At 35.5% G+C, this 11,525-nt stretch overlaps 1 protein-coding gene across 1 annotated transcript; it reads left to right on the plus strand.

Annotated features, from left to right (window-relative positions):
- The first annotated feature begins 331 nt into the window (after window positions 1-331).
- On the plus strand, window positions 332-6,142 carry CCDC59 (coiled-coil domain containing 59). The gene is made up of 4 exons (XM_035314791.1): window positions 332-343; window positions 478-812; window positions 3,482-3,581; window positions 5,890-6,142. Exons 1-4 carry the CDS (start codon window positions 332-334, stop codon window positions 6,049-6,051), a joined length of 609 nt encoding a protein of 202 aa, XP_035170682.1. The 3' UTR covers window positions 6,052-6,142.
- Window positions 6,143-11,525: the final 5,383 nt, after the last annotated feature.

Raw genomic sequence — 11,525 nt, forward strand, 5'->3', positions numbered from 1 at the left:
CAGTCTGTACGTGCAGCCAGGGTTTCCCCGTCCCAGGTGCAGGACCCGGCACTTGCTCTTACTGAACTTCATGCGGTTGGTGATCGCCCAGCTCTCCAACCTATCCAGATCCCTCTGTAAGGCCTTACCACCCTCATTCGAGTCCACAACTCCTCCAAGTTTGGTGTCATCAGCAAACTTGCTCAAAATACCTTCTATTCCTACATCCAGATCGTTTATAAAAATATTGAAAAGTACCGGCCCTAAAATGGAGCCTTGAAGGACTAGAAGTGTTAGTGCATTTTTTCACTGGATTGAAAAAGCAAAGGTGTATAATGTTCCATTAAATATCATGTTTGCAATGGTGTGTTCTGTTAAGAGATCAGGTGATAATTTTTGGTAAATTTGTAATGGCTACAGTGCTGCATTAGGAATCAGATTTTAACAGTGTTTTTCCTTGAATTTTTGACAGATTCTAATGAAAATTACCAAAAGTAGTGGCTTTTTCTCTTTGGGAAACAACCTGGGTGGGAAGTGGTCCTGGGAACAATTTGGTTTGTTACAACTTCAGTACAGGTGTATTTGACTCCCTTTTCCCTTGTGTTTTCAGGACAAGGATTTGCATTTCGGAGAAAACAAAAGATTGAAAGAAAATACAGGAAATTATTGAAAAAGGAACGAAAGATCCATTCACCACAAGATAATCAATTTGTTGATACTTATCCAGAACACTTGAAACATCTTTACCTAGCTGAGGAAGAGAGGCTTAAGAAACAGTACAGGACACCAGATGATTCAGTTTTATCAGAAGAAAAACTTAATAAAGCAGTGGAGTAAGTTTATAAAATATGTCTCTAAAAACAAGTAATTGCTTTCATCCTTAAATATCTTAGATCTTACACTTAACATGGGCTTCGGTATTGCAACTTGCTTAACTGAAAATGCTATTAGGCCTTACGTGTTTTTTCTGAATTGTTAGAAATTTTAAAGATTCAAAATTCAAAAGATTGTTGTGTTTGCATCAGAATCAGAAAGCAAAAATTGATTTCAGAGAAATAATATGAAAGTTACCATTACACTTCAAGGGTTCAGCTCAATAACAAGTAAGCATTGGCCAATTTTTTGGTGTTCAATACCATATCAACAAAGATAAAAGCCTGCATTTCAGGTAGTGCTCATTTCAGTCTACAGAGAAATTTGGTACTGTGTGCCTTATGACAGGTTTGTATCCCTAAACTAAGAGAAAAATAAATAAAGCCAAAATAAATAATTTGAAATACACATGTATTTTAAAATACAAATAAGTCTCTTATTCTTTGTATAGTGTTAGTCAGAAGTGGTTGGTTTCCTTGAAATTGATTTATTTTTAAATTAGATTTTCTCAAGTCTAGCAGCATCTCGTAGTGTAACAGTCTAATATCAAGATCAAGGTGCACCAAAAATTAATATTGCCATGTGGACTTAGAAGATGAATATGTTTCATTGTCATCTTCAGAAAAGAGAATATGATGATGTTCTGTTTGGTCTTATAAATGCCAAAATTTTTGCTTTGAATTGATTCTTGGTATTTTTAAATTAATGTCATTTTTCATAAATATTTTTTACATTACCTTTCTGTTCCCAGTTTGATAAGTTGTCATCTTCATACTGCATTTTTTTCTGCTAGTATGAACAATATTGTGTGCTGTTAGATGTAGCTTGTTTGGGGGGTGGGATTTTAACTACAAACTTAAAATAATGTAGTAAAGCCTTACATAACATAGTAAAGTGTTCTTGATCAAAAGGTTCATTTTAAATAATAGAGATGTTGTAATAATTTTTCATTTTTTTCTATTTACTTAAAATAGTTTTCCATTTTTTTAAATTTACTTAAAATGAGTGGAAGAAATCAAACGGAGTGTTTCATTTGAGGTCTAATAAATGTCAGATGATTTAATGTATTTTTCCTGTTTGGCAGTAATTCCCCCTGACATGCTTGTTAGGTAAAATGAAAAGCAGTTCTCATTCAGATCTAATGCTATTGTAGCAGTGTTTTTAAACAATATTTAAGTATGGTGACTGAGATAATACCTTTTTGTCACTAGTGCAAGGAATGCTCTAAATCTTTGAATTCCAAGGTGTGTGTTTACATTTAAACTTTCTAGGGAAGAATACATGAGAGAGTGGGCGTGAAAGGTAGTCAGATCTAAACCCTGCAAGTGGGAGAAGAGTAGTGAGTAGTGTTTGTGTGGAATAGGCAGTTAATTCACAGGGGTATCTGAGATAGGACTGGTGTTTTTCTTCAAACCAGATTTTTTTTTTAGTTTGCTTAACCTAAGGTTATTGTGATAATAAACCAAGTTAGCAATTCTGCATGAATATGGCTGCTAATCTGGGAGCTGGGGTGAAGCATACGGACTGTTAAGTAGGCTTCAGTGTTCCGTGGGGATGAAAAATAGGACTTTGGCTGGATAATTCTATTAAAATATTAGCTTATGTTGCAATTCAAGTAGTTTTGCACTTGAGAAGATCTGGTGTCATTACATGGTATTGCCACAAGATGGAGATAAGCATTTAATAATAGTTATTTTTTCCCTGGAATAGGAGTATTCTTGTATGAAAGTATGAGTAAATGTCTTCACTTAGCTTTTTGATTTTCTGTCTGAGAGCTCCTAGACATTGATAGTAAATTTAATTTTTTTTTTTTTTAAGAGTGAACAGTAGACCAATCAAAAGCTCATTCTGTGAACAGTTGTTAAATATCAAGGAAGGCTTGTGTTTTTCAGTTGATCATGTGTGAAATGTTTGATACCACACTGCTTACGTGATGGATTTATTGTGAATTAGGAAAAAAAATGTAAATAGAGAAATCCACTCAAAGGAGTGTGTAAATCTGTAAATGCCAGACAAATGGCACTTTTTTTTTTTGTACTCTTTTATGAAGGATACCTGCTCAGTTACAGAAGATGGGAATGGATGTAAATTCAGCTCCTAATTTCAGAATTGTTTCCCCTTGCCATGTCAGCATGACTTCTCAGGTTCACAGTTATCTGACAGCCAGTTGCCCTCATATCTGCAGTTGCATGCATTTGGACCTATAAAGAGAAAATGCACCTCTCAGGCATGGTATACAGTTTTTCAAGCTCACAAGGTCTTGTATGATGGGGGAAAAAACTCTAGGCAATGCTCAGGCTTCATGGGACACTATCCACATGAAGATCCAGCAGGTAATGTGTGTTACTGAAAGTTCTGTGCAGTCCAGTCTTCAGTATGCTCAGAATTGAAGGAACTTGGTTTGCTGAGTTGCTAGATGCTCACTGTGTGACTTGCAATGCTGTTGGGTATCATGTAAGTGTATTGCAAGTAGGTATTCATACCGTGTGGAGAGATGAGCTTTGCTTCTTATTTAACGTAATCTGTAAGTCTGTATTTCTAATTAAATTTGCCAAGTATGCAAAACATACAGCTGATACAACATACCAGCAAGCAAACATACTTGAATTTCCTATGCTTTTTCTTACAGGTCAGTTATAACTGAAGAGAAGTTCAAGAAAAAAACATCGAATCAGAAGGCAAAAGAAGAGTATGAGAAAATAAAGGCTGAGCGTGCTAAGAAGAAAGAGGTAAATCTTAAACAGATACTTCTGGATTGTAGAGACTAAATTGCTCCAGATAGGACCATAGGAGAGGAACATAGGTATTCTTCCAGTCTTAAAGCTTGCCAGGGATACGCAGGCATTCAGGTCTTTTGAATTACGACTCTTAAGTTCTTACTCAAGTCTTGCACTTGCTGTTAGATGGATTTTATTAGGTTATTCGGTTCATTGAGAAATACTTAGACCTTGATTTGTATGTCCCAGTGGAACAATAACTTTGCCTTGTCACAAAATGTAAATTATCCATCCTGTTTCCGATGGTCTTACCACAATGCAGTCTTTACCTTTTTTATGTACTTTGATCAACTGTAAAACAATTAAATGGAACAGTATCAGTGGCTAAAATCTTAAGAACCACTAGTTTTTTTTTTTTTCTCATTCTAACTTAAGGGAAGTTCTATTCTTACAGGGAATATTTTAATATTATCATTGTTGAATAACACAGTTCAGTTATTCAGTTGAGACATCCTTAATTGGGGTTGGTCTCTTCTAGTGCATTGTTGGTTGGACTGGCAAACATTATCAAATTGTAGAAATTGTGTAACTTCATGGTCACAAACTAAATTTCAGTAGCTACTGTATAATAATTACAAAGAGATTATATAGTTGACTAAAATGTATTAATACTTCGTCTGTGTTGAAATCTACAGCAGTTTAATGCAAGCTGATTTGGGATTCTGGGTGTATTCATGGGTGTTCATCTGAGAGCTCATTATTTGAGTATTAGATACAGATCATGCTCAAAACCATGATTACTATGACCAGCTTATTTAGAAGAAGCAGATAAAAACAAATCCACATTTAGACTGCAAGGACTTTTTTTTGAAAAAGTACAGGAGAGTTGCTTGAGAGGAGAGGTTAGCATTTTTTGGTCTTATTCAGGATATTTAGGGAAAACAAACAGTAGCTCAGAGCCACATTAACAGTAATCGTTTATCTGTAATACTGGTAAGATAATCACACACTTTTTCCTCTGTGTTTGTTAGCAAACACTGGATTTGATGCTATTATTTTGGGAAAAGAAAAAAGCTTAAAGATACAGTTCTAGCTTCCACAGAATGTAAAACTACTAGGATTTAGTAGAGGTGAGAAAAAAAACACAAATGTAAGTAACAAGTACTTAGGTAAGTTGAATGTTCTCACTTTGAAGAACTGGTTGGTTGGTAGCTTAAATAGATGTTTACAACAGTGTGGTAAGTAGCAGTAACAATTATTAGGGAGTGAATTACAAGTAAACTAAAGTTGACATTACTCTTTTTTTTAAAAAAAAAGAGTAGTGTTAATCATTATTGTGGTAAAATATGAAAAGCATTCTGAACACAGAGAAATAACTTCAGAGGTTTTTTTTTTTTTTTTTTTTTTTTTTTTTTTTTTTTCCAGAATCCTTTTAGATTTGTATTTAGAAATATTTTGGGGGTTATTTCTAGTTAATTTTATATTCCCACATCAGATAGCATTTTGGTAGGACATGTTGCAAGTGAAGAAAGCTAGTTAGCTTGCTTGTTGTGAATATTTGCTCAAATTACTTACTAAAATTACAACACTAGATAAGGGGGTGTGAGCTCTTTGATAAAAAAACAGACAATAATTATCCATATAAAGTGAGTGCCTCCATTACTGTTTTGGTCGCATGCATGCAGTGAAGTAAAGTGTCTACAATTGAAAATTGGGTTAGTGTTTTTTCTGTCTTAGTAAAGACAGCAATCTATTTTACTTTGGAGAGGACAGGTCGTGTCATTTTGGTCCTGATTAAGCTGCCCTTACATAATGCTGCTTGTGATGCTGTCCTGTTATCACAAATATGCCCACTTTCCAAACGGGATGTGTCCCATATCCCATCTGCCAGGCTCCTGCACATGTGTCCGGTATCTTAGCACATCTTTGTCTTTGGCAAGACATTTATGTGGGGTAGCTGTATCAAGCTCTTTCCATCTCTCAATCAGAAGGAGAAAGAAGATTTTTTTTCTGGCAATCTAGCCATTAGAGAAAGAAAGTAAAGGAGTTGATTTGGTAGAAAGGACGTTGTACATTTTTAGCTGCAAATCTTTATCATAGAGTGTTCTACTGAAGACAACCTGGCTCTTCTCTTAAAGCTCTAGGCAATATAATATGTTTTGATTTCCCTATGCTCCAAAAGAGAGTCTTAATTCAGCTTTTAAGAGTAATGGCCTAGTGTCAATACAATATCTAATTGCCAGTGTTTTTACAAAAAGAAATGATACTGCTTACATATAATGTAATTTTTTCATAATCATCACTCTTAATTTCATTTTAGGAAGCAGAAAAAAGAAGACAACAAAGAGAAGAAGCTCAACGGTTGTACAAGCAAAAGAAAATGGAAGTTTATAAAATCCTGAGTAAGAAGACCAAGAAAGGACAGCCAAATCTAAACTTACAAATGGAGTTTCTTCTTCAGAAAATACAACAAAATACATAAACCTCTGGATAAGTCTTAACGACAGGTTTTGAGTTACCTATGGACATTTTATTAAATTACTTTTAATAAATAATGTCCTTTTGCTTCTTTTGGTGTTGGCTTGATTTATCTCATTGGTCCAATGGTGGAGGATATTCATTCTGAAAATACTTACTCTATCTTAAGAGTTAGTGCGACCTGGTACCTTGAAAGTAACTGGTCTGTATTTCTAAACTTAAATTCTGTTAGCTACATAATATCCCAAATTCCAAATCGTTAGAGCTTGGTACCATCTACATCTGCATTATGTAAAATATATGTTTTCTAGCTCTAGTAGTCACAATAACAGGAAATGTTAGTCACACTTACTGGAGGTGAGTAAAATCTGAGGACTAAAATGCAACCTGCTTGATACCTCATGAACTGCCAAGGCTAGGAGTGTTTTGTGGACTGTTGGATAAAGTTTGGCACATGAAAGAACATAAACTATACTCAGATGCCTATTTTATCATTCTCTACAAAGAGTAAATATTACCAAAGGTCAAAAAAGTGCTTTGAATTTAAAGATGTAGTAGATTTAAATAATTTTGGGCACAAAGTTTTTTTCAAAAAACAAGTATGAGTATGATAAAGATTATTTACATATTAAAGTAAGGATTGTCTTGGAAGAAATTTCTCAGGACATTCTCTGTAAAATTTGTAATACTTTTATAGTATTACAATATAATTATTTAGAAGTTAATGCAAAAAAAATCCTTATTTAAAATAAAAAGGTATTAATAGAGATATAAGTAGTTTCCGATTGTTTGAAAAGTGCTGTTCAATGAAAAATAGTTTAGGAGTTTGAGTTGTCTAAAATGCTTCTTATTTCAGGATCCTGAGGGTTTTTCCACACTTCGCAAGGCTTTGCATCTTTGCTGTGGTATCATTTAGGAAAAACTGAAAGCAAGTCCGAAGACAGCATATGAATGTGGGAGACTTGCTTGAAATGGGCATGTCCGTTCTTCTAGGAGAGAAAGGGAATGTAAATTTTACATGCTGATATTGTTCTATGCTTTACCTTCTGTGTTTTCCTGAAAATTGCTGTAATTGGCAATGTTGATTGTCTCTGAGCAAAAACACTTAAGAGGAAAAACAACCATTTATCAGTAGTGCACAAGACTTTCAATGATAGCTACATCTAACTTGAAGCAGAAAACAAATACCAAAAGAATTTGTGGTTGAAGTTCATCCTTTTGTTTGCATGTCTGTTACCCTGTGTGATCCCAAAATACTCTAGCTAAGGAAATCACGATGTTAAACACGATGTTCAAAGTTGTCAACTTAAAAAGACATCTCAGTTTGCCGTCAGTTCAATTACACCTGCTGGGCAGATATCTGCAGTGATGTCAGATTTCTACTTATATAGGAAAGATTTCAGAAAACTACAAGACTTAACACCAGTAATTCATTGATCAGTGTCCATCCTGGATTACTGTTAACATTGTAGACTGGTATACCATCTGTATGCCAGTACGTTTTTAGAGATGGTGTAAGGCGTTTGGATGAAGTTTGAATGATGCATTTGAAAACCAAACTTTTTTCTTGTGTTAAATTGAAAACGCTACTGACAAAGTATTCCATATGCTTGATTCTTCAGGGGGAGTAGCATAGTTAAAAGGAGGTGGTGAGTTAATTATTTATTTTGTGATGCAATTTTCCCATATTTTGTAAATTGACTCAAATATATAATGTAGCCAGTTAGCATTCATAATTCATTCAAGTTATTTAATTGCTGTACAGCCCTCTTTAGCAATGATAAGACTCAGCTGATGATGTGTGGGAAAGAACAGACTTTTCTCTAAGAAGCAAACCCTATTTTTTCATTCATGTTATTCTTCTCTGCTTTTGTTAAGGATTATAATTTTGCTAAGGACTGGAGAGGAATTCAGGATACATAGTGTCTGTTCCATGATATTGCTCATAAAAGGTAGAATGATGCAAGATTAAACTTCTAATTGTTGCCCTTCTCTTCAGTCTTTCTACTCTGAGTACTTGGTGATACGTAACAGGAAACAGACCATGCTTACCTGGTTTCCCTGAAGTGGCACCTGAAAATGCCTCCGTCTCTTCCAACAAAGCTTAAGACAGCCTGATCAGGTAGAGCACTTAATCAGAAACTGCTGTGGTATCTGACCTTAGCCCCATAATTTCTGGTTTAAAGTAGGAGAGGGAGTTTGTGGTTTCTCCAAATCAGCTTCTCTCCTTTATACCTTTATTTGATTTGGAGATAAGGATAAGGGAGGCTGAAGAAGAAAGTTAAATTTCCATATTTCCTCACACTTTGCTGATTACCGTGAAGCAGCAGCCCAGGACGGTGGCAATTAGAAGCAGGTACAGTCCAGTGTCTCAGCTATTTCCTCTGCCTGCAGTCCTGCAGTGTGAAGCTCCTTGAGACAATTCAGCACCACTGGAAGGCAGAGGTGCAGCAGCAGTAGCTCTGAGTAGCCCAAGATCAGGTAGAGTAGGGACTCGAACTTTTGCTTTCATTTACAGAATAGCATTGTAACAGTTAACCATCATCTTTTTGTGGAGAAAAGTATTGAGAATGGATGGCAGGAATGGTTTGAGGAAGGAGATAAGGAGCTAATTAATTCTAGAAAAAAAGTCCAATGTGAAAGATAAGAGTTTATGGAGGCTGTCTGTAAAAGCTGCTGCTTTCAACTCTTAATTTGAAATGGATGAAAAGTTAGTTCAGTAATAAAGCCTCATGGTAGGCACAAAAGATTTCTGTACCAAGAAATGTTCACTCCCTGTACTGTTTTTTTATTAAATGCTGCTATGAGTATGTAGTGAAGATACGGAAACATGAAAAAGAGGCACATAAGTCCTGCCACAGTTCTTTTTCTTGTCACACACTCAAGTTCTCTCTTCTCTAGCAGTTTGTTTTCTGCTCTCTGAAAGCTGCAGATCTCAAGTAGTTAACGTCTCTCAAGTACATCCTGTGAGTACCATAAAGTGAAGGGGATAGGGCTGCACAGTCTGAAATCTTACTCTTTAAATTGGATATTTGATGAATGCAGGTAACTTTACACATCTCTTTTTTCCTTTCATTACAGACTGGTGAAGCTGTGAATTGGAAATAATGGGGGAAGAAACCATTAGGTACAATGCATTCTTTTTTCCTTTTGGTTCTGTAGAACAGAATGTGAAGCTTCCCAGGCTCTTTTGCAGGTAACTTCTTGGGAAATCACAACAGGAACGTAAATGGATCATCTCATTAACAGGCCTCGAAGGTAGTAGGACTTTATCATTCTGTACCCATCTCAAAAGGTATATATTTAGTGCTACTAAGAGGAAAAAGAAATACTGTTCCTCCTTTAAGACACTTAGAGAAGCTTTGGAAATATGGGAGGATCTAGATTTTTTAATCTTTACAGTCTGATAAATTATGCATACCCTAAGATAAAGAACATGAAGTTAAAAACCTGATTGTAACCTTAAAAATAGTTGTTTAAAATCATCATTCAAAGAATTTAGAAGCAGTTCTAAATGGATTAATGGGCAGAACTATTGTGAGCATAAGGAAGGAGGAAAGGCACTTTATTTAATAAAATCAGTGAAGACAGAGCTCTGGAATATCAGTTTCCAGAATAATTTTTATTAGCTCATGTATGCCTTCTGGAAACTGCTGAGTGGATTGTTAATAATGAACTGAGAGCCATATAGCTACCTAGCTGGCTACTCTAAATAAAACCACTGTGGCATGGGGGCTGGGTAAAAAAATAAAAATCTGAAGTAGTTCAGTCTGAACTCTTGGTTTAAAAAAAAAAAAAAAATGTTGGTCCATTCACAAAGCTCCTGCAAAATGGACCCACAACTTACTGATTGTGCTGTCTACCGTGCATGGCTTTTGGCATGAACTTTGTCGTCTTCTAAGTGGTTTTCAGTTAACAACCACTCTGATCACTATTTTCAAGACTGGATTTATTTATCTATTTTCCCAAATGAAAGATTATCCACACATTTTTATTTATATATATATATATATATATATATATATATATATATATCTTGATATCAATCCAATGAGGAGACATGCAGGTCTGCTGAGAAACTGTGTTTGAGGATCCCATTTTTTGAATTAAAAAAGAAAATAAACATTAAAAAACAATCAAACAAACCAGACATCTTAATGTTTTACTAACCTATTCAGTTTATACTTACTTGCTAGATAGTGTGACAAGAAGTAGCATATAGATTTACATTCCCAATATGCAAAAATACTGGATTTTATTTGGTCTGCTGTGAGACAGATTGTGTCACAAAAACATCAGTGCTAAAAGCAGTGAGAATATTTCCCTAAGCAGAGCCTTTGGTTTCTGCTCACAGTAGGTGCTCTGGTGCTGGAACTAAGGACCTGCGGATTAAGTGGTTACGGCGATGTTGCACCCGTCTGCTTATGGACTGTCAGGGTGGAATAAAGACCCACTTGGTTTGTTCCTAGATGCATAAATTCAGAGCTGAACAACAAACAAATACCTTTATTTTTTACTTTTATAGTTGATGGCTTATGAGAGCTGATACTGTGCTTTAAGGCCATCCCTCTAAGCTGAGGAGCTGTTTTGGGACATAGAAGAAATATGCTGTTTGTTAAATATACACACAGCATTGAACATTGGTGTCTAGATAGTGTTAGGAGGAGAAATTATGACTTCATCTAGATAAAGTGATTTTATCCTCAAGGCATTTAGATTGTTTTCATCTGTATTAAGAGGAACGTATGGTCAAAAGTAAGAGCAGGCTGCTGCTGACTGGTTCGTTTACGTACTTTTATCATGACGATTCCTTTTATCAGTTATGTTTGGGTAGCCTAGGGGCCTGAGGTGAATTCTGGAGATTGATACTCAGAGCCTAACCTTTTCATTTGGGTCCTCATATTTAATGTGATTGTAGCGGCTAAACCCTTTTTTTCTTGAAAACTATGCAGTAACTAAAAATTTTCAGTGACAAATGCGACTTGTATCATGAAATTGTACAGCTTGTGTTTTCAGATGGGCAGCAAAAGCCCAACTGCACAGAAAGGGAATCGTCTGGTTAGTTGCGACTTCAGCCCATGCTGAGGATGAGACTACAAAATGGATATGAATAAGAATAGGGGTTCTGTAGCTACCAGGAGGATTTCATTTTGAAGTAGCTGTAGCTGTCACTGATAATTTGGGAAGCAGTGAACAAATAGAAGCCTTATGGAAATAAAAGCAGATATGTGCATTCAGGACCACAGATACTAATTCATCTGTGGTACCCATAAATAGTACAAGTGTTCAGACATGCAGCGCACAGGAGGGCCTGTAATGCAGTAGTGTCTGTGCTACGTTCTGTGCATTGAAGGTTTAACAACATGTGAGATCCCAAAACAAGCATATGGTGCAATACAGGCTTGGCTTGCCATATGGTATTGATTAATTGTTCATATGAAAATCATATGAAATCAATCATATGATTTCATTGTTCCT

Source organism: Oxyura jamaicensis, chromosome 1 (genome assembly GCF_011077185.1).
Source record: "Oxyura jamaicensis isolate SHBP4307 breed ruddy duck chromosome 1, BPBGC_Ojam_1.0, whole genome shotgun sequence".
Classification (NCBI taxonomy): domain Eukaryota; kingdom Metazoa; phylum Chordata; class Aves; order Anseriformes; family Anatidae; genus Oxyura; species Oxyura jamaicensis.

Bases quoted from the DNA above. Each gene is read 5' to 3' on its own strand.
- CCDC59 (XM_035314791.1), top strand. The intron at 813-3,481 runs GTAAGTTTATAA...TTTTTCTTACAG, and splicing joins AAACTTAATAAAGCAGTGGA to GTCAGTTATAACTGAAGAGA. The intron at 3,582-5,889 runs GTAAATCTTAAA...ATTTCATTTTAG, and splicing joins AGCGTGCTAAGAAGAAAGAG to GAAGCAGAAAAAAGAAGACA.